The sequence below is a fragment of the Onychostoma macrolepis genome, chromosome 12, assembly GCF_012432095.1.
Source record: "Onychostoma macrolepis isolate SWU-2019 chromosome 12, ASM1243209v1, whole genome shotgun sequence".
In the NCBI taxonomy this organism is placed as follows: Eukaryota; Metazoa; Chordata; class Actinopteri; order Cypriniformes; family Cyprinidae; genus Onychostoma; species Onychostoma macrolepis.
The window spans coordinates 19,924,092-19,948,208 of NC_081166.1; the positions used below are offsets into that span (position 1 = coordinate 19,924,092).

The 24,117-nt window shown below is 39.1% G+C and overlaps 1 protein-coding gene across 4 annotated transcripts in view; it reads right to left on the reverse strand.

Annotated features, from left to right (window-relative positions):
• The window catches only part of LOC131550953 (ADP-ribosylhydrolase ARH1-like), a 190,827-nt gene that overhangs the window by 130,998 nt on the left and 35,712 nt on the right, over positions 1–24,117 (reverse strand). For all 4 annotated transcript variants that reach the window (XM_058793493.1, XM_058793495.1, XM_058793492.1 and 1 more), the window contains one exon: positions 6,516–6,624. In XM_058793493.1, coding sequence (XP_058649476.1) covers positions 6,516–6,624 — 109 coding nt within the window. The remainder of the gene's footprint in view (positions 1–6,515; positions 6,625–24,117) is intronic.

The window sequence follows — 24,117 nt, forward strand, 5'->3', positions numbered from 1 at the left end:
GGTGAGCAGCTGCTGCATATGATTGCATGCCAATGTGCATTGGCTCGTTTTAGTTACCTTCACACCCACTTGAAGACTTTGGCCAAATACAGGAAATACGTCATTTAACTAGTCAAGTGGTCAAGTGCAAAGACTGCAAGTGTGGGTATTTGGACAAAGCCTCTGTTTGGCATGCTGCTCTCTTTATACAGCTCCCGCTTCCTGTCAAGTGACTGGTCACATGACAGGCCAACCATACATTTCTTAAAGACATCTACACACTAAAATGTTAAGAGGAATAAAATGTACTTAAGAAAACATATAAACCAGTTAAAACTCTATTACAGTATACATAAAATCATTGCAATAAATAGAGTGGTAAAACATGTCTCTTATGTGACAGTCTCCCCCCTTTGCCGACGGCACGTCGAGGAAGAAACTAGCCTCTACTGTCATCCATTGTGCATGGGCTTCCTCTTTAAAGGGTGACTTAAAATGTCTTTGAAATAAATTAGCTAAAACTAGATACTCCCATGCAGGCACTAGTTTGCTGGAAGGAACTGGGGAACCATTACAGAGAGGTGGAAGTCGATACCAGCCTGGGTAACCCTGGGTAGGTTGTACGGTTCCTCCCTGGTGCTTTCTATACCCAGCTTTACCGGCACACCGCTTCTCCTGTATGTTCCTCCTTCCTGGCTTGATGGTTGGAGTTGATGCCGGGTGGAGAGATGATTCTTTGCTCTTGTTGATGACGGTACAACTTTTACAGTCTTCCACATAATGCCAGACAACTTTTCGGACTGTTGACCACCAGACGACCTCCAGGATGCTAAGGAGAGTTTTCAAACATCCATGATGTCTGGAGGCTCTGTAGCATACGTTGGATCGAGGCCTTTGGAATGACGAGCTGCAGTCGGTGCTTTTTAAAACGCTTTGAATGCACCCTCTTATATTTACCTAATTTGCTTCAAACTTCATCAGAATAATGTAAAAATATAGCCGATGTAAAACTATGAAGGGATTATTAATATCTTAAATATTGTTGCTGTGGCAATGTGTCAAACTTCAATATTCTTTTCTAGTGTTTTTGAGGCCCTTAAAATGCTTAGAATTTCATGAAACAGCATTAATGATAGGTAGACACTGGAAAAAGCTCAGAAATGGGCATGGGGGAGGCACTCTATAGTGCCACCTTTTGTCAAAAGTGTGGGGGGGGGGTTGTTTTTCCTACACCGTGTCCTAACCACACGTAACACCGGCGCCACGACACGCGATAAAGGGTATCTTTTCCATGTCAATTGGAGTTTCTGTCCTAACTAGCCGCGACGGCGACACGCAAAATTTCTAATATAGAAACTAATTCTATTTCCGCAACGTTGCGGCTTGAACAACAACATGCAAACAGTAGAAAATCACAGGTGATTATGTGCTTTATTCAAAGCTAAACGTGTCTACTATGAGTTTAAATATAATTTTGTGTGACCTTATAGCCATACTGAAAGCAACAACAGATAGTTTACCTCAGATCTTGAAAATAAATTAAAGCAAAAATGTCCGTTAAAACTGTGAACTCACTGCGAACCAATGAGTGTATTCCACAGCAGAGATGTTATCATTAGTCACTCAGTATGTACATTTAATGATGTTAACAATATAAATTTGTCCATATCAGTATCCTGTTTAAAAACGTTGTGTAAGCTGTCTGTACACAAGTCACTAGAAGGGACTGCATACTGCTGCTAGTTTTACTAGACATGTTAGCATTTATGCTCTAGTCTTCATTTTAGCACTTTTCGTCTTTTCAGAACCACCCATTGTGGTCTCCTATGAGTCACTGTAATATTACAGTGAGCTATCTTTCAAAACCTTCTTTGCTACAACGTTATTAGTCAATTTAAGTATTTTGGATTGTAGAGCTCATCAAAATGTGTGCGATAAAGGAGCCATCTTGGAACCTCCCTATGAAAAGGGCCTATTTGGAGTGATTTGAGCAACATGAGGTAGAAATTGTCTGTTAATGTCAGTTAATGTTCAACAAAAAAAACAAAAAAAAAAACAAATCAGCACAAATGCAGCACAAACTAATTGCATAGTTTTGGTGATTATTTTAATTTATGGGGTGACAACTTCACAGAGGTTTAATTTTGTCTCATGGTACTTTACCTGCTAAATAATCCAGATAACAAGTAGTATCACTGAACCACTAATATTGCTTGGAGGTGTCATTAATGCAGGTATTATAGTAAAAAAACAAAAAAACAGTGTAATGCTCAAAATGGAGATTGATTCAAGCATGATACCACTGACTGAGCAGAGCTGTACATTCACAAGTTTTCTCAATATAATCAACAAAGTGCAGAACCAATGGGCTCTGGGGCGTGTTTTTTTTTTTTTTTACATTTTTGCCTAAATTTGACATACCCAAATTCAAATGTTTACCCTACACACATACAATGGAGGAAATGGTGTCATTGTGTAGAAAACCCTTTGAACTACGAAATGAGATTGTAATTATTCATAAATAACATTATATAGGTTTTAAATATTACAATAAACACAAAAAAAAAAAAAAGAAGCACTTTTTTATTTTTATTTATTTATTTATTTAACTTTTTTTTCAGAATTATTTATTTATTTATTTTTTTGTTTGGTTATTTTTTGAAAATCTGTTATTCAGGATCTATTTGCTCCAGCTCTCTGCAACTTATATTGTTTGATTCCATTAGGTGCCAAGATGTACCAGAAAAACAGAATCTTTCAAATAACAGCTACTAAACAGGAGTTATTGTATTATAACTGAAAGGAGTAAAATTTTTTGCATCTACAAGTGTATTTGTGAGTTTCCTTTGCAAAAACAGATTTTATAAAACACATTACCCCAGAATCCTATTTCACTATGTGCTATAGCACTTTTCTTGATTATTGACTGCATTTTGTTTCATTGTTATGTTTGTCTAAGTAGTAATATACAAAATGGCAAAAGCAAATTAGACCATATATCACATTTTGTGTTTTAACCCTTTAACAGTCACCCCCCATTTTTTAAAATAGGCATGAATAAAACAGGCATCCAAACTTAAATTGTTGTAATTTATGAACACTTTGGAATACAGACCTAAGGTTGGTCTCTTTTTAAAGAAGAAAATCAGCAGATTATTGCAAAAGTGGATTTTTTTTTTTTTTTCAAAAAATTAAAGTATTAAAAAGTTATAGAAGAAAATACATTGTACTAAATACACATTATATACACATATACATTATAATAAATATTTTACTCTAAAATTGCTATAAAATTAAAGCCTTATGTCTAAATAAGTTATGTTCCAAATTTTGAATATGAAAAAATTGAGGTTCCTGTGAGATTTAATTAGGGTGTTATACCACAAACAGCCACCAGGTGCCATCCAAACTCCATTTAATTTTTTTAATGCATTTTTCTGTCACAAATGTCTAGATATTTCTGTCAGTATTACTTCTATCACAAAAGACTCAGACCTTTCCAGTGATATGTTTTTTGTCAAGATTATAAAAAGTTTTGATTCTAAAAGACCGTAATGCATCATACTTGACACCGCCCGCTAAGGGGGAGGAGACCGCCAAAAGATTTTAAAGTACCATTTCCATGGTAACGCAATGTCCAATTTCAAAATGGTTTTCACAGTATGAATCTTGAGCTTCTAAGCTTTCAAACAATATATAATTTTTGATAATTACTTAATTTGATGGAGAAAAAGGACAACAAAAAAAGAGTGTCAAATGTCCCACAGGTGGGAAGGTGACAGTTAAGAGTTAAACAATCAGTTTTTTTTGTTTGTTTTTTTTTTCTTTCAGAAGGCACAAGACTCTATAAATTTTGTAAAATCTATGTGGTTTATTACAATTTAAGACATAATCCACATGATCCAGCTTTATATCATTCCATTTATGTGCATAATTTTTGTCCCCTGTCCCCTGCATCAGCATCCCGCCTGCATCACCTGCCTTCCTCCTGGAGATGACACGCGAGCTGTGGCAAAACAGTGGATTTCTCACCAGTGCAAGCACAAAGAAACGTGAAAATGGTCTCGTTTGAAAGAAGAGATCCTAATCTAAGTTTGTGGTTGTATGCAGCTGACTGAAGCAGTAGTATGAGTAGGAATGTGACGTTTCACTTGGTTTCATCTGAGGTAACATTTGACATTGCGAGTCTATTGAATATCAATCGATCTGTGATTGTCACACAATGAAATATTCACAATGAGAGCTTTCTTTTGATATATGACTTGACTGTTTTGTGAAAAATATTTAAAAAATACACATTCTTAGGAAAAAATATTCACAATTATTAGGCGCAAAGTTGATTTTGTGCTTACTTGATCTAATATTTTATGTTTTTGAAAATGTTGTAGATTTAAGCAGCAAATGAGAATCGCTAAAATTAATGTATATATTTTTAGACAAAGGACTTCTTAATGATTTTCAATTTTGTTAAAGTTAATTAAAGCAACAGATTTTAAATAACGAAAGAATATGTAAAAGTATGGTATTTGGGGTAAAAAGTGTCCCTGCTGTTGGGGCTAAAGGTACAGTAATTAACATGATCATTAACAGATAGCTGACTTTTTCATTTGTTGTTTTTTTTTTCAGAGGTGAGACACAGGTATACCTCACATTTGGTGCATTTCATCCTAACAACATCCTTACAGCCAGGATACATGCATCTACCTTTTTGAGACACCATGGTAGGCCAGTGGCTCACTGATGTAATGTTACCTGTATTCATATCTAATCAAAAGTAAAATTGCCATTTAAATTAGATTTTATCCATTATACACATGACATTAACATACAAATAATCAACATTATATCACTAGCATTAATGATGTTATTGTTACAGCTTAACAGATTGCAGCTGACCTTGCTAGCTAGCTAAACTATTGCAATAATATCATTCCACTATTGCACAGAGTTGCCGCTTGGCAACATATACATTTGACTGATTTACCAAAAACTAATTTCATAAAAACTTTTTTTGAGTAGTGAATATGTCATTATAACTTATCTGAGATGATCTTTATGATTTTTTTGTGCATGTGAAACGGGCTGGTCCTTGTTTTTTACTGACATTTTAGTTTGCTTTCAGCAACTACTGACAAGAGACGGCAGTCTATCAGAAATCGCTCCACAGAAAAAAACTGCATGTCACGTGACTTAACCAAAGCACATCATTGGCTAAACAAAGGTCTTCTCTTTCCAAAAAAAAAAAAAAACGAGAATGTTCTCTTAAAGACACAGTGGCAAGGAAATGAACACAAAGTGTATGTTGCCATATGGCAACACCATGCGGCAGAGGGTTAACCACTCAGTTGAAGGCACAAGCGGTCTTCTTTGTGAGCATTTGAGTGTGCAGTTAAAAACTAGCCTAGAGCGCCATCTGCTGTTAAAAACTGAGTTCAGAATCGATTCAAGGGAGAATCACGATGCATTAGGAAAATCACTGAATCGATCCATTAATCGATTTATCATTACACCTCTAGTATTAACTTAGACATTATTAATATATTATTTTATCTATAGTATTTCTATGAATACTGTGTGCCTTTTGCCCCATGCTTTACCCCGTGTGTGGGGTAAAAGGCCTCCCTTTCCACCTTATACATTTATGTGATTTTTAAACAAAATAAACAACTTGAATGATTTATTTTCACACTAAATCTGTTGTTCCATTAATGTTCAATACAAACGTATATATTCTTTTCTGCAATTATACATTTTAGGTGTAGTAGCACATGAATAGCACATTTTTTCTTAAGGTGTGCCTTTAGCCCCCTTGTACCCTACCGTATATGGGCTGATACCATATAAGGAAGGCTTTGAAAATGAAGCATAAACATTTTTAACATAGTTCAGCAGAGTTTAAGAGGTTAAAGATTAATTCTGCAGTGTAGTCAGCTTCACTGATTATAATGGGAGTTTTCAGAAGAGAGAATATTTTCAGAAGAGAGGAGAAATATAACTTATTGGCTCAGATAATAGGCTAAAAAGTACTACCAGAACAGTCTAATCTTTATTCAATTTTCAGTAAGTTTCAGTAAGTAGTAGTATGTATTATTATTATTATTATTTTACTAAAAAGAATACTAAAAATAAAGCAGAAAATCCGTTGAAAATTGAAAACAATTAAAAAAAATATATATATATAAAAAAAACAATACTATTGAGGCTTGGGTACCACAATACTATCTTAGTATGTTATAACAGTGTAACACAACATGACACTTGAAAGACAGACAGACCAAAGGACAAGTAAATGATTTCCAGTGGTAGTAAGTGAGAGCGTGCCATAGATTATGTACATATTCAATTAAAATATTCCTTCAAGAAATGTGCATATATATATATTTTTTTTTTTGTACAATAACCATATTCCTCTATAATACAGATATATGTCTAACAATGAACTGAATATTAAAAAATAACAATAAACCTACAATATTAAAAAAATATTAAAATATTAATGCACTTTCTTAACAGTAAGAATTGTTGTATTGTCTGACCTGGTGGATGGCAGGGCCAGATTGGTTGTATTCCCACAGTTGATTCCTGTAACCCAGAGCATCTCCTACACCACTGAGCAGCATGCCTGCTGTGTAATGTTCCACAGTACTGCAAGAACCAATCATTAATTTTAACATTAATATAGACACATTATACTGTAAATATTAAAGACTATTTATGGTACAATGCTGGACAATATGTTTACTTAAACTGATAACATTATAGTTGAGCCACTGATGTCACATGGACTATTTTAAAGATGTTCTTAATACCTTTCTGGGCCATGAAACGTTTAAGTTGCGTTGCTGTCTATGCAGGGTCAGAAAGCTCTCGGATTTCTTAAAAAATATCTTAATTTGTTTTCTGAAGATGAACGAAAGTCTTACTGGTTTAGAACAACATGAGGGTAAGTAATTAATGACAGAATTTTCAATTTTGGGTGAACTATCCCTTTAAGTTTACCAATGATACTGGTAACATTGTCAAAAAAAAAAGGGGAGTCCTATTACAGGGGAGTCCAGTCCTTCTCCTGGATGAGGACTGCTGATACAGCTCATTTAGCTTGTCTGGTAGAGAAGACCCAGCATTGGTGCTGAGACCATAAACAAAGGCGGGGGAAGTGGGGTGGCATTAGATCTAGACTAAAGATAAATATGCATCAACCATCTCTCCCATCTTTCTTGAAATGTACTGTCTTTCGTGAATGAAATGGATGAACTGTGGTTTCGGATGACAACACACAAACGGATTATGGACTGCAACATCATGATTTTTATGGAAACATGGCTTAACAACAACATTCTCAGCAGCACCACTGAGCTAGAGACAGAACTGCAGTAAACTCTTATAGGAACAAAAGACATGCATTTTCATTAACAAATCATGGTAAACCGACTCTACTGTGAAAAAAAAGTGACATGACATACTGACACAGATGGGACTAACTTTTACAGAGGTCAGAGGTGTGGGTGTTACAGAAGGTTATGTGATGTGGTTGCGTTCACATATTACATCCATGTCTTTTAATTAAATATGTATTTTTGATACAATTTTAATTCATAAAACTTTATTTAAATAAACTTTATTTTATAAAAGTTTATAAAAGTGGCTGTTTATAAGAAACCTATGCAAGTGAGCAGAGAAATCTAGATATGTATCTTAACTGACAGTGTGTGACATTAGTGGAGATGAAGCAGAGGATCCAAATACAGTTAAAAATGATTTATTAAACAAAAACATAAAGTAATCCAGACTTGGAAATGGCAAGACAAGACAAGGAACACACAAAACAGCCTTTACAGGACAACAACAGATAAAGAACTAAGGCAACATGAGGGCTATTTATATCACACAACGAGGGTCATATGACAAGAACCAACCAATGCGAAACAAGACACATGACTAGAACAACCAATCACAACATCCCAGCCAACATGTATATGTGGGCACCAAATGGTTTATGCTGGGTCTACATAGGTACCAAGTGGGCATGGTCCCAAAATGGGCATCTTATCTGGGGCCCTCTTGGGTCAGCTAAGTAGGTCCCACATGGGCAAAAACGGATGGGCTCCCTGTGGTCCTAGTTGGGGTCAAAAATGGGAAATGAGTGCATGGGCTCGAAATGAACAAATATGGGTTTAACTCTTTAGGCGCCAGGGTTTTTGGGGAATGCTGGATTTTGACATCAAGATTTCAAAAGCTTGTAGCTTGAAAGGGCTTAAATATAGAGATCTACTTTAAATTAGAAAAATATTGGGCATGACCGACAGTTTATGTGGGGTGTAAATATACTCATCTAATTTGCATATTATGATGTCATCAGGGGGTGGCCCTCTTGAATTTCATAATATTCAGGAAATAGTAGATATTGAATTGATGTTTGAACTTATTTGCATGTTTTTTTTTTGTGTGTGTGTGTGTTTTTGTCTTTTTATCCTCATTCCAAATGATCAGAAAAGAGGAAGCCAACAATAAAACAGGAGAAAGTACTAAATTATTACTATATTACTATACTATATAGTAGAAAAACGCATGTGAACAGTAGCCTACTTTTTGATCAGTTCATCAGTAATATTCAGGAAATAACAGATATTTGCATGTTTTTTTTTGTCTTTTTATCCTCATTCCAAATGATCAGGAAAAAAAGGAAATCAACAGTAAAACAGGAAAAAGTAGTAAACCCCTGCCACCCCCATCCCCGTTGGGTAAAGGCTCCAAATGATCACTTGATTGAACACTCTCGCCTTTTACGGCGGCACCATTGCACATGCAAAGATGTACCGGGAGAAGCGCGATCATTAGACGACCGATCGTCATTTCCAAAATGGCAAATATTCCCCTTCAGAGTCAGAATCGGCGAATAACATTCGCAACACATCCTCACGGTACAACTTTTTATTAGCCATTTGGCGATTTTCTCTCACAAATCTCACAATTTACTCAGACGCTATGAACAGCATCAGTGACACGATAGCTCACTTGCTCTGCTATTTCCTCAAACACTTTTGGTCTAGAATCGAAGTACTACATGTCTGCCATCTTGTGGTAGGGAATAAAAATAAGATATTACACCATATTAGGAACTACAGTCTATTTCATGAAGTATGACGTATTGTCACAATTTTGTGACTTTGGCGCTTAGAGGGTTAACAAATGGGTAAAACATGGGGAAACACAACCAATCCCATATAGGCTGCCTACATGGGCCCACAGTAGGACCAAAACAGGCAACCTCTATATATGTTCTGAATGGGAAAACACATATGGGGCCCTTTCGGTCAAACCATATGGATTAGACATGGGCACATACAATCAATCCCATGTAGGTTGCCTACACTGACCCAATGTAATGCCCACATAGGCAACCTCTATACGGGTTCAGAATGGTGCAACACATATTGGGCCCTCTTGGTCAAACCATATGGGTAAAACAAGGGCAAACACAATCAGTCCCATATAGGCTGCCTACACTGGCCCAAGGTAGTGCCCATATAGGCAACCTCTATATGGGTTCAGAATGGGGAAACACATTTTGGGCCCTCTTGGTCAAACCATATAGGTAAAACATGGGCAAACACAATCAGTCCCGTATAGGCTGCCTACACTGGCCCAAGGTAGTACTCACATAGGTAATCTTTGTATGGGTTCTGAATAGGGAAATATGTATGGGGCCCTCTTGGCCAAACTATATGGGTAAAACATGGGCAAACACAATTAGTCCCATATAGGTTGGCTACATGGGCTCAAGGTGGTACCCACATGGGTAATCTCTGTATGGGTTGTGAATGTGGAAATACATATGGGGTACTGATGGGTCATTCATGAATGATCTGTTCATTCACAAGACAAATGAATGAAAGACTCTGAAGGTAAAATAATTATGTATGTTCCCTATAAATTATCTTTGGCTGCATTATAATTATTTCCTAATTTGTAATATGAGCTCGATATATAATGTTTAATGCCACTTAAATGATTGAAATGACTTGAATAAAGATTTGTTCATTTTAATGAACGAGATCGAAACGTGAGAGTCAGTAAAATGATCCGAACCGCCCATCACTAATATGGGGCCCTCTTGGGTAAGACATAAGCATTCTGGGTAAGACATGAGCAAACATAATCAGTCCCATATAGTACACAAATAGTTACTAGGTACAGAGTGGGCAGTGGGTTTGGGATCTATGTTGGTACAGTATTGACCTTATTCTCCAGAGAAACAAGCGCATCACCATCTTTAGAATATTGTATTTGAACTTCCATTTGTGCGAAATATATTCTCTGTATATTTCTATGGCGTCGCTGTCTATGAGTAATTTAGCTGGTAAAGTGGATTTATGTATTGTAGAGTTATCATGAACGAAAAGTTATCATGAACATTATAATGTTTAAAGCAAATGTCTTAACAAATGTCAGTAGACAAGAAAGATTTTAAAATGAGCGGTTCATTCATAAATCTGTCAGATCACTGTGGAAATACAACTGGAAAATACAAGACAGCAAACACAACACTAAAATGGGTTGGCTACACAAGGTCAATAAGCCACTGGTCCTCAACTCCAGTCCTCGAGTGTACAGCAGACTTTAATTTCAACACTAATTAAACACACCTGTCTAATTCATAAATATTTTTGAACACTGCGATTAGCTTGTTTGGTTAGAGATAGAACTAAACTCAGCAGTACATTTACTCTTTAGTGGCCTGTAGCATGAAGCCGGTTTCAGTTTTTACCCAGGTAAGTTTGTGTTTAGTTTAAGCAAACTCTGAGTTTTCGGATGAAGAAGATGGGTTGGTTTTGAGCAGGTTTCCTCACCATGGTAACTTACGGTACATGGCTACCCTGCTCCGGAGCAGGTTTTATTCTGGGTTACAGATTGCAAACCCAAACTGGACCAATCAGCAATATTTAACTATTGACTATAGCCATTCAACATTATAGTATAATTGAGAGATATCAATTTTACCATTTATTAGACTTTTAAAAAATAACTTCTAATTTAAGTGAACTTAAAACAATCTTCACATAAACCTGTTATAATAAATGTCATATTTACCTGTGCCCTTCAACAGAAATATGCAGAAATTGAAACTGAAATTATCTAAACACTAAATTCTAAGTTAAATATAGATGAATCCTTAAAGCTGTAAAAGGTCTGTGTACTTTTGCGTCCATTCATTTTTCTTTTTTTTTACCCAGAAATGAAATATGGAAAATGCCGTTTCTTCTATAATGGTTCAAACTCTGATGAATAGAATAAGCAGGAACAAACTAATTTTCATTATTCAAAATTCCTATTTCATTAAAAACCGTAAAAATGATATAAAGCTCTTTTTTTGTTGTTGTTGTAATGTATGTAAATGCTAAGTTTAATTGAGTGTTTCCATACAGACGCACCCTCTCGCGCTACTGACGTAGCTACCATAACTGCTTTATGAAAACATTTAGCTTCGAAAATTTTATGATCTTAATAATTTTTCATGCCTAAAAACATGTATGAAATACACATTAGATAGCCCATTTCTTTGCAAATAACTGTATCCTGGACAAGTTCTACAGGAGCGGGAATGAAACGAAAGCAAGAGAAGGTCAGTTAAAGCAAAGACAAGGGACTTTGGTTAAAGCTAGAAATAGGATAACTGACATTTTATGTTGATTTCCTGAGTGGCCATGCTTTTAGTTCAGTTCAGCCCCCCGAGGGGGAAACGTGATTTCTACCGAGGGGAACGCTAGAGCCCTGCATTTCAGCCCGGGCCCAACGGCCCCGACTTTTTTACGCCTCTAGGGCCGGGCTTCGATCGGGCCAATTTTCACGTCATAGTTCAGACGCGGGCCGGTCCTCGGGCCTGTTTTAGGCTTCTCCTTATTTTTATATTTTAGACATCCATCAATTAGTGATGAAAAAAATTGCCGCGCTGGTGGAAACAACACGAGACCGTGCCGCGACTGTGAAGAGTGGCTCGACGGTGTTTAGAGTCCCGCAGCAGCAGAGCGCCGTCAGCGCAGCTGAAGAGTTCTGCTTCAAATACACGCAATACGCTGAAGCTTGGCGCAAAGCCCCAGCATAATGAATGTGTCCGGGGGAAATAGTAAGGAGATATTTGAATTATTTACTAATAAAGTGGTTTCTGAGTCAGAGTCGCAAAGATGAAGATGATGATCCTGACTCACCGTCTCCTCATTCTCGCACCTTTAGAGAGAAGTGCATCTTCACGGATTATAATGAAAGAGTTTTTGTTATCGAATTGATTTATTTCGTTAAGTAGCAATTTAAAGCTTTCTATAGATATATTTATCATGTCTGTGAGGCATGTAGCCTATTCGCTTACTTTCGGTTCATTTTTGTGAAGCGCTCCTGTTCAAGACGAGACGGCAGAAAGCGCATCATTGTTTTCTTAAAAGCACAACGTTTTGTTGATATTGTCAGTGCACACAAATAAAAGTAGACCCTTTACAGTTCCGAATGATGTATTACTCTTACCTTTATGAGCAAAAAATTACGGCGTAAGTTGTTTCCATTGAAAAAAATGCAATTGATTGTGCTGGTGCCTCCATGTCCTGCGCTTTAGCTTCCACTCTCCGCACAAACTAGGATGCAGCGCATATTTATCTAGGTTTAACGTTTAAACTTTGTATGCTTGAACTGTTTCAGTATGCTATATCTATAGATGATCAGCCTGCCGGTCTGCCGCTGGCCGCTTGGTCGTTACTTTAAGAAAGAATAAAAATTATTTAACAAAAAATAAAAAATAATGCTCCAAACGTTTTTCTAAATTAACTTAGCCTAATAAAAAAACGAAACAAAATATAATCACTTTGCCATTACATACAAAACTATTATAATCTGATTTGGGAGAAGGGGGAAAAAAGACAATGATTTCAGATTTTCAAATGATTTCAGAAGCACCTTCAGTGATTTGATTCAGGAACCAGGCCTGCCTGTATCTGGAGATTATAACTTTATATATTTCTATATTTACCCCATATATTAAACCGTGTGTAGCGCTCTAACACGATATAGCCTACTGTTCTTTGAGCAACCATGCATGGTCCTCTCCGATACCGTGACCCAGATAGCACACAAAATTTTGACAAAATTATATCCCAGTATATAATTTCATGATGATAAAGTTCCCAGGATTCAGCTATGTCTATTTTAAAAATCATATTTGTATTAAGTCTCTGCATTGTTCCAAAGATGGCTCTAGTTCTCAACTGAACGTACAGGAGAAACGTTACTAAATTTGGCCAAAGAAATTTTTTTTTTTCTATATTCATTTGTGCATTTTTCAAATGTTTATTAAAAGTGCAAAAATTAATTTAAAAAAATCTGAAAAGAAGTCAATATTTTACTTTTTCGGGTAACAGTTTGTGTGTACGGTTCTAATTTCAGTTTTGGTTTTCAGCATAGCATTTAAAAATACAATAACTGTTAGGGTACGAAAAAACGAAAAACGAATGGACGCAAAAGTACACGGACCATAAAAGCTCTTTTTTCCTCATTTTCCTCTTTTTTTATCTTTGTCATTTGATTAATAGACATCACAGCAGCTGGTTATTAGGTTATTTTGGTTGTTATTTCCTTAAGAGCTGCCACTGCTGAACGTGACGCGGATCTGACACGCATAATATTTTCTCTCAACACTTTTTACCAATTCTGACCCACTCCAGGTATCTATTAATGAGCTGACAAGTTGAATCGGGTGTGTTAGATGAGGGAGACAGTGCGGGGTTGCTCCAGGACAGTTTTGAAAACCATTTCAGAGACATGTTCTTAAATGTCACTCATATAAAATATATTACACGCATGCACAGTTTTAAGGCAGCTTTAATCGCCTTTTTGGTAACATCATGACTTTACGGACCACGACATTGCATGCACGTAGTTTATTTCGCGCTTTGATTTGAAAGGATACAGGCTACAGCGTGCGCCGGTACCTTTGTACATGCAATTATGAGCCTTTTGGCTTTCCATATGCGCTCCGAGCACAGGACTGTTTCCGCGCTCGTTTGAATTTCATGTGCTGTTGAAGTGAAGCTGGAGCGTGTGTCTGAAACGTCTCTGGTTTGATGTGCTCCTAAAGACGTTCTGCGACTGAATGCACTTCTTGTCAAGAGAAAAAGTGGCAGAAACTGCAGTTGTGAGTGGAGTGGCCAACCCTAGAATTAAATATATTTAAAAATAATCGCCTGCGTTAAGGTGCTAATTTTGACACCACTAATATATATACACTGCGTTCCAAATTATTATGCAAGTGATATACCAGTAGGATTTCGGTACAATAAAGAGTCAGATTTTTGTTTGTGTTGTTTTTCACATCTTTTTAGTTAACTAGTATCAATCTCAGACAGGTTTGTTCAATAGTTTGCCAGTTCTTCTTAAGTAAATGGAAACCCTACTTAAAGAGGTTGTTCCACATTATTAAGCAAGTCACAGTTCTCATGAAATATGGTGAGGAAGAAAGATCTTTCTGAAGATGAAAAGTATGAAACAATGCAATGTCTTGCAAAAGGCATCAAAACAAACAATATTTCGCGAAAAGCAAATAGAAATTATTGAACTGTCAAAAGATTTGTGAGTGACTTAGAGCACAGAAGATCTTGGTCAGATAAAGATTTATTAATGAAAGTTTTTGTCAAACAAATGAACTGTAGTGTAATACCAGCTGTAAAAAAAGCCACTGCTGAGCAGCAAACAGGTGTTTGAAGCTACTGGAGTCTCAAGATTCTCTTCACGCAGACAGTTGTGTGTAAATCTGTGTTTCAGTCACTGCTACAGTCACTAACCAAACCTCACAAAGAGAAACCTGCACGGAAAGTATAACACAGGCTTTAATCTTCAGCAGAAAAGTGAATTGCGCTGACTCTCACGAGAAGTGAATCCAAATTGCTGATACTCTCCACGTTTCGTGTTTGCTGCACACATCATACTTTCAGGTGCACACGCTCCAGAGTTAATCACAAACTCCGGTTCAAACTCTGAGTTGACAGAGAACATTTATATCTGATCCTGATCTAAACCAGGTTGGCTTTATCGGGTTTTGTCAACTCAAAACTTACTCTGCAACTCTGATTTTGTTCATCTCGCTTCGTTTTACAGGCCACAGGACTGTTGAAGAGTTCATGAGTCAAGAGTTGAAGAGCCCTGGAATATACAAATCAGATTAAACCCAGTGTGCCATCAGCAATGGCCTGCAAAGCACATGCTTATCTCCATATAGTTATTTCAAAATCTATACAAATGTTTCAGAATATCCAGAAAATGGTCACTGTGCAATATGAAGAACGGGTTAAAGAAGGCTAATTATCTATAAAAATAATGGTATTAATGGTAATAATCATGTCAAATGAGTTTCGAAAAGATCAAAGTGATTCTGATCCATTCACCCATCCTCTTTGCTCCTAATTTTTCATCTCCGTTTTTGCTTGCTGTTGACGCAAGTGACACAGGTGCGGGAGCTGTACTTCTCCAACGAGATCAGACTGGTGTTGAGCATCCTGTTTGCTATTTCTCACGAAAATTTAACAAACATCAGCGACATTACTCCACCATTGAGGAGGCGGCGCTCGCCCTAGTTCTTGCGCTCCAACATTTTGATGTTTATGTGGGTTCTGTTTCGTATCCATTGATCGTTTATACAGATCATAACCCTTTAGTCTTTCTGAATCGAATGAAGAACAATAACCAACGTTTGATGCGTTGGAGTTTGTTTTTGCAGACGTTCGAATTGGACATTCGGCACATTCGTGGTAAAGATAATGTCATTGCTGATGCGTTATCTCGTGTCTAATGCGAATAAATAGTATTTTCCCTCTTTATTTGTTTTTGTTTTAAGAGAACAGGGAGGGAGAAAAGGTGGTGTTGTGGGGAGATTCCCGTTCTTCTGGAGTCGCGTGACGTCAGCAAGGACTCCGGATAAAAGGCTGCGAGGCGACAATGGTGGTCGCTCTCTCTCTCTGTGGTTCCGTTTCCCAGTGTTCTCGTTGGCAGCTCTTTTATTGCCTCTTTGAGGCTATGTTTTTGTTTCCTTTTATGCTTAGGTTTAACTGGCAAATTTGTGTTTAGAGATGTGATATTTTTCTTTCTGTTTATCAGTAGCGGGTAGTGTATGTATTTATTTGTTAGTTCACGTCTTGTTTATTTAGTAAGAGCTGAGCGAGGGAAGCAGTTGCCCGGAAGACTCACCTGTTCTTATTTTTATTTCGGGAGGCAGGTAAGAACTTTGTCCCGAGGGCAGGTGTAGTTAGGAGTCTGTTTTCTTAGCTTTCCTACCCGTGAGTACTTTAATCTTGATTATTCTTTCTTTGTTATTAATTAGTAGAGATGCTCACATGTTTATATATTTTGATGAATTGTTGTGTATTATTACCTGAATATTTAGGTTGAACTTTGTCAACTCGATTAAATAGAGGCGTCTTTCAATTCACATCAGGTGTTGTGGTTGTTTTATTATGTTCGGCCTGTGTCCTTTTATTTTCATGTTGGAATTAACGAGCCTTCAAAATGGTTATGGGCCGTAACATATTTGGGCGCTCGTCCGAGATTGATCTTGATATTGTGTGAGCTAGTGTGATCTTTTGATCTGCTCACACTTGAATTTGTTATTTTGTAACTTTGTTGAATCGCAGTCAATTGATATGAATTTTAGCTCGTGTAGTGCTTTTTCGTTTTTCTCTTTAATCTAAAACGTTTATCAAACATGTTTGAACTAACGAATTTTATTGCGAAACCGACGCAAGCGGAATTGTTCCAAATCCATAGGGTTGATCTTATGAAAATTGCAGCACATTATAAGGTTAGTTTTCGTAGTACGCAATCCAAACGTGAACTTCAGGTGTTGCTCGTTGATTCATTGCATAAACAGGGCGTCTTTGGTGATGAGGAAAAGCTGGTAGACTATCCTGAAGTAGATGAGGGTAGTACAGAAGATCTTGCTTTGCAAGTCAAGAAGTTGGAGTTGCAAGCTAAAGAGCACGATAGAGTTTTGTTTAAAGAAAGAGAAGAATGGGAGCGTGAGAGAGAGAGACAAAGAGAGCGTGAGGAACATGAGCTTGAATTGAAGAAGCTTGAGATGGAACAAGCTTGCCACCTCAAAGAAATCGAGTTGAGAGCTCGTGAAAGGGGTTTAATGGATGTTTCTGATTTCGATGTAAGTCGTAATATTCGTATCGTTCCTCCTTTTCGAGAACAAGAGGTAGACAAGTTTTTTGCTCTTTTTGAACGTGTGGCCATCAATCTTAAGTGGCCGAAAACATTTTGGCCCATGTTGTTGCAGTGTGTTCTTGTGGGGAAAGCCCAGGAAGCTTATTCTTCTTTATCAGTGGAAGAGTCTCTTGATTATGAACAAGTAAAAGCTGCTGTTCTTAGAATTTATGAACTGGTTCCTGAGGCTTATCGCCAAAAATTTCGTAATCATCGAAAAACTGATGAGACCTACGTTGAATTTGTTCGTGAGAAAGAGTCAATGTTTGATCGGTGGTGTGCTTCCATGAAGGTAAAAACTTATGAAGAGCTCCGTGAACTGATTATTTTAGAAGAATTTAAAAACTGCTTACCGGAACGCGTTGTAACTTATCTAAATGAGCAGAAAGTTCTTAAAAGTTCGGCCGCTGCTGCTTTAGCTGATGAATATGTGCTTACACATAAGAACGTGTTTGGTACTACACAAAATTCTAGTAGCAACAGTCGACGGTATTCAAAGCGTAGCTTTGATCGCGCTCTATGTGAGGATAAAGTGGTGGGGAATTCAGTCAAGTCCGTGTCCTCACCTGTTTGTTTCTATTGTAAGAAACCTGGACACATTATTGCAGAGTGCAAGGCACTCAAAAAGAAAAATGGTGTCCTTAAACCGGTAGGTTTATTGATGACGTCCCCGCCACAATTGGAAGGACTGGAGTTGTTAGCTTCTCAAGCTGACATGTGTGAAGAACAGGGGTATGTGCCATTCATAATGGACGGATTTGTGTCTTTGGTTGGTAATGCAACTTTGCGAAAACCAGTCAGGGTACTTTGTGACACAGGAGCTGCTCAGAGTTTTATTCTAGAAGGAATATTACCACTGTCTGATGTGAGCTCTATTGGCTCAAGTGTCTTAGTACAGGGGTTTGAGATGGGCTTTGTGAAGGTGCCTTTGCACGAGATTGAAATTGAGTCTTCGCTTGTTACCGGCCGCGTTATTGTTGGAGTGCGACCGTGTCTTCCCGTTCGAGATGTCACATTTATTTTGGGGAATGACTTGGCGGGAGGAAAAGTTTCTGCTAGCCCTGAGGTAACTAATGTTCCTCTTCTTTGCACTACTCCTGATGAATTAGCTCAGAAATACCCAGAGGTGTTTCCTTTGTGTGCTGTTACTCGCGCTATGTCACAGAGACTAAAAGATGAAAGCTTTAGTAAGTCAGAAGGTGAGTGGAAATTTGATTTGAATGATACATTCCTCTCTAATTCAGATTTTTGTGAAGTGAAGTGTTCAAACCCTGTTGATGGTTTAGACATTGCCGTCAAGAAACAAGATGAACATTTTATGCAGCTTCATAAATTGTCTCTGTCACGCGAGCAGCTTATTGTTGAACAGAGGAAAGATGAGAAATTGTCATCCCTCTTTGAAGCTGTTGTTCCCCATGAGCAACTCGAGGTAACAGGTAACAAAACATTTTTCAGTCAAACCAACGTAAAGTCGTCCGGCAGGGATTGTTGGTGGGGGGAGTGAATAACCAGCGCTCTCTCCACCTTCAATACCACGACTGAGGTGAGAGCCTTGAGCATGGCACTGAATCCCCAACTGCTCCCCGGGTGCCGCTGCATTGGCTGCCCACTGTTCTGGGTGTGTTCACGGTGTGTGTGCGTGCGTGCACTTGGATGGGTTAAATGCAGAGCACAAATACCAAGTATGGGTCACCATACTTGGCCACACATCACTTCACTTTGTTATGTTTGTGTAGATGACTGTTTCTGAGTATTTCTTTTTTATTTCACCTATAAATAGGTGATAACCAATCAGTTCATAGTAGTCAAATACTGATAACTAATGATAATGATAATGATCAAATATTGGTTTACATTTTTAGATCAAGCACACATTTTTTAGTTTATTTTGTCTAAATGGCTTATAATGACAAATAGCAGTACACTTTAAAAACATTTTGTTTAGGATTGTTTAAAGAAATAGTAAAAAAAAAAAAAATTCTTTAATTTAAGGACTCATCAGCCCCACCCCACCCCACTCCAGATTCAACAAGGATCCAGCTGATTACTGGCAATTTGGCAAATCCGACAGAGACAATGTGATTGGATCAAACAGTGAATGGGATGGACTCAAATGAGTCAGATAAAAACAGACACCCAGCTTTGCATGCTGCTGGAAGTTCTGGAGGAGGATTGTTCTGTATCTGCTACATTGCACTGTCACTTCTCGTATGGATTCACTAACCTTCTGTGATATGTTTTGATTTTACTAAATGTAATAATTTTACTAAATTATCTTTTTGCATAATTTACTTAAAGGGACAGCTCACCCCAAAATGAAAGTTCTGCCATCATTTACCCTTCATCACCCTTATGTTTTTCCAAACCTGTATGAATTTCTTTCTTCTGTTGAAAACGTCTCGGGTTACTTGACTGTAACCCTGTTCCCTGAAAAAGCGGGAACGAGATGCTGCGTTTCAATAACGCTAATGAGAACATTCTTTGTTCGACCGGTTGTGAAGCACGTGTGTCAAACACGCCAAGAATTGGCTTAAATAACCTCTGTGAGTGACGTCATTGATTACGTGCACCTGCAGGTTATAAATAGACATGAGACGTACACAACTTCAGGTTAAACCTTTGTCTGAAGAGACGTCCAGGCACGCCTATAGTGTGGCATTGAGGCGCAGAATCTCGTTCCCGCTTTTTCAGGGAACAGGGTTACAGTCAAGTAACCCGAGACGTTCCCTATCAAAAGCTACTCTCGATGCTGCATTTCAATAACGCTAATGGGAACGAGAATACCAACGCCGCCGCACTGGAAGTGTCTGGACCCCCCAAGGTTGTATAGTGTGTGCGCACAAACAATGAAGAGGTCTCAGACATGACTCTAGGATGTTGACTCAAGGACATGCGAGCCCGGAGTAGCATGGACATCCAACTATTGAGTCTGACAAATGTGTGCGGAGAGGACCAGCCTGCCGCAACACACACTTGATGCAAGGGGAATCCTCCTGCTAGAGCCTTGGCACAGGATGCAACCCAGCTGGTTGAATGGGCCCTAACTCCTAGAGGTGAAGCTAAACTGAGCGCCTTGTAGGCTAGGGCAATAGCATCCCTCACCCAATGCCATAGCATATGAAAGACTCCTCAAGGAGGAATATTAGATCTGAGAGCCACACTCTGGTCATTCAACGGGGCACTATCAGTAAGAGGTGAGACCCTCGTTGACATACCTTGGCCAGGACTCCTGGGAGCAGAGCGATTGGGGAGAATGTGAGAGAGAAAGGGGTGGTTCGCACGCCCTTCATCTCTCAGCCAGCTCAACACGCGAGCCCCACAATCGCAACGAGGACGCAGAGGCTCGCCGCTTCCTGAATGAAAGTGAGCCTCGAGCAGAGCACTCTGATCGAAGTGTTTACAGTGCTTGCACTCAGCGTCCTTGAGGGCAGCAACAGCATGCTCCAAAATTCGGACAGCGAATCTGCTCCAACATTCATATGCCCCAGAATGTAAATCGCCTTGATGGACTAGAACTTGTCCCACATACAAAGCAGAACCTGCTGTGCAAGCCTTTTCCGGCGGCAGGGATGCAGTCTGCCCTGTCAACCTATGCAAGTGACTACCACAGCCTTGTCCCCCCGCACTAGGACATGGTAGCCCCTGCTGGAGGATGTATTTCAGGGCCTAAAATACAGCCATCATTCCGAGGCAATTGATGTGCCAATCGAGAAGATGACCTCTCCAGAACCCTTGGGCTGGACGGTCATCCAAGACCGCAACCCAGCCCGTGAGGGAAGCATCTGTTGTTAGCATTTTGCGACGACAGCACGTGCCTAGAGTGGGACCCAAAGTCAAATACCGGGGTCTGAACCACATAGAAAAGGGTACGTGGCCCTAGCGCGTAACCCTTATATGCCTCTGGGGATTGGCCCTTGGATTAAATCCCCTGGCTCTGAGCCACAACTGTAATGGTCTCATGTGCAAGATGTCCAAAGATTTCACGTGTATGCAGTCGCCATGAGACCTAGAGCTTTCTGAAAGTAATGTACAGTAGCTTTCTGGCCTAGCCTGAAAATCCACCAGGGTTTTCAGAATGGATTCGATACGTGTAGGAGACAGCTGTGCCCACATTATGATAGAATCCTGTTAACCCCTAAATACATTGTGTCCTGGGCAAGAGAGAAAATGCTTCCTTGGCGTTGAGTCTCAATCCCAGATAGTTAAGATGAGCAAGGACGACATCCCGATGTCGAAACGCATGCTCTTAAGACTGGGCCAAATCACCCAGTTGCTGATGCTAAAGTTGCATCGATACATTTTACATATGTGTGGGCTGATAAGGCTAGGCCAAATGGAAGAACCCAGGTAAGCTTAACCCCCAACAGCAAACCTCAGGAACTTCCTGCGTTGTGGCAAAATTTCTTAATGAAAGTATGCGTCCTTGAGATCATTTGTTGATAACCAATCACCTGATTGGATCTGAGAAAACAATCATAGACTGTCAGTATTTTGAACTTGTACGTTCTTAGAAAGCGGTTCAGCCCGCAAAGATTGCCTGGACGCAACCCCCCATCATTTCTGGTAACCAGAAAATATTGGCTATAGCAGCTCGACTCTCTGTCTAGGAGGAGAGACGTTCTACGACCTCCTTATCCAGCAGAGCTTGCATTTCCTGTGTCGATGAATGCACTTGTTCCGGTTTCACGGTAGAGGAGACCACGCCATTGAAACACGAAGGATGATACACAAATCGTATCCTGTAGCCCTCTTGTGGAGTCCTTACGACCTATGGAGAGATTATTTGGCAGTAGTTTCCACGCTACCAAATTCTCTGAAAGGGAGACTGTCTGTGACACTTTGATTTGTTGGGGGGGGGATGTTAAATGTTTGGTGTCCTGAAACACGGCAGGAGACAACCGAACATGTAACATCTCACTGGAGATCGTTGACCGCCGAAATACCAGTGATGGCAGAAGTTATACAGCGATCCCCTAGGGGTGCCGGGAAGGAGCCCTTACTCTCGTCGTTGGAGTTTTCCGTGGCACTCCCCAAGGGGACACACCCATTGTCCTGGGCACAGCCTCAGGACTTCCTTCAGGTCCTAAAGAACGTTTTTTTTTTTTCTTGGCTGTTGAGTGCTATGAGCTGTTCCCCAGTCTTTATGAGGGGGCGCATAGCTCGCATACTCTAATTTGGGCTTCTCGCCTCAGAGGAGCTGGTCGTGTTGGGACTGGGTGGCCGACAGCCCCAACACTAGAGCACGGTGGAGGAGACACTTATTGAAAGCTTTCTTGAGCTTCATGCCTCCCTGCACACAGATGTTCATGAACGTCAGTCTGATGTGCCTGCAGAACCGCTGTGGTGTGCAGGGCAGCACCAGCATGACCTGCTGTATGAAATGCTCTCCCTACAACTGTAGATGTTGCTCTACATAGCTTGGTAGGGAGTGTTGACTTTCGAGTGATGATGCACCCCCAGGGAAGAGATAGCTTGCTAGCCTTTGAATCCACAATATTTGAAAAATTCAAGGATAAATAGGGCTTACTCCATGAACAAGTTCTCTCATCATGGAGGTCATCAAAGAAGGGGAGAGACCATACTGAGGTCCCTCCTCCTGACCACCTGACAGAAACCTGTCATCTAGTTGGAGCGTCTAGGGGTATACTGCTCTTGTAGTTTTAAACTTCCAGTTTTAAACTGATCACACTGCAGGAGTCATCACCTCGTTACTCCTTATTCGTTTTACAATCGCGGGAGGAGCGCTCAGGAGGTGGAGCTCTCAATTTCCATTTCAAAAGAATCAAGAGCTGCAACATTCGCTGCCCAATCCGAAGAATTGCCAGGGCACGCTTTGGAAGCTGTCGCGAAAACTTCCCGATCTGGGAGAGCACGAGAGAAAGGGGAGGACCCCGCCTCTCGAGCCTCAGCCAGATCTTTTTTTTTTATTTTATTTTTTTTAAGTGCGATCTTAACGAGGGCGCAGCGGCTCGTTCTTTGTAAAAGAAAGCGAGCTGAATGCGAAGCACTCGGATAGGAAGTGCATCGCAGTGCTCACAGTCACAGCCCTCAAACTCAAGAGCAGCATGCTCTTACCCTAAACACTCAAAACAAAGTCATGCGAGTCATCTTCAGAGATGAGCCGTAAAGGAGGCATGCATCTCTTGCGGATTAACTTGACAAGCTTTAACGTTCACTTTCACTTTTACTTTAATACTGGTTTCAGCGTGACACACACACACAATGCTGTCTCTGAAGACAAAGAAACCTGAAGTTGTGTACGTCTCATGTCTATTTATAACCTGCAGGTGCACGTAATCAATGACGTCACTCACCAAGGGTATTTAAGCCAATTCTTGGCGTATTTGACACATGTGCTTCACAACTGGTCGAACAAAGAATGTTCTCATTAGCATTATTGAAACGCAGCATCGAGAGTAGCTTTTGATAGGGAACAAAGATATTTTGAAGAATGTTGATAACCAATCAGTTCATAGTAGCCATTGACTTCTATAGTAGGAAAAAATAATAAATTGTCGATCAATGGGGCCTGTCAACTGTCTAGTTATCAACGTTTGGAAAAACATTGAGTTGGGTAAATAATGACAGAATTTAAATTTTTGATTGAACTATCCCTTTAATACAATGCATAGTTATGATTCTGAAACAAAAGTGCAATGTTTCTCTACAAATATTATCAGAAATATATGGAGACAGAAATTAGAGCTGCACGATTAATTGTTAAAAAATCGTAATTTCGATCCAAACCCCACTTAATCTTATTCCTAAATGCCAACGATTGTTGTTGTCGCATACTAACACCGTGTCTCTACACCAGACAACAGCTAAAGTCTGTCTACACTAGATGCGACCAAACGACCATTGAAAATAATTTAAACTTTGTGTCAGTACGTCATAAAT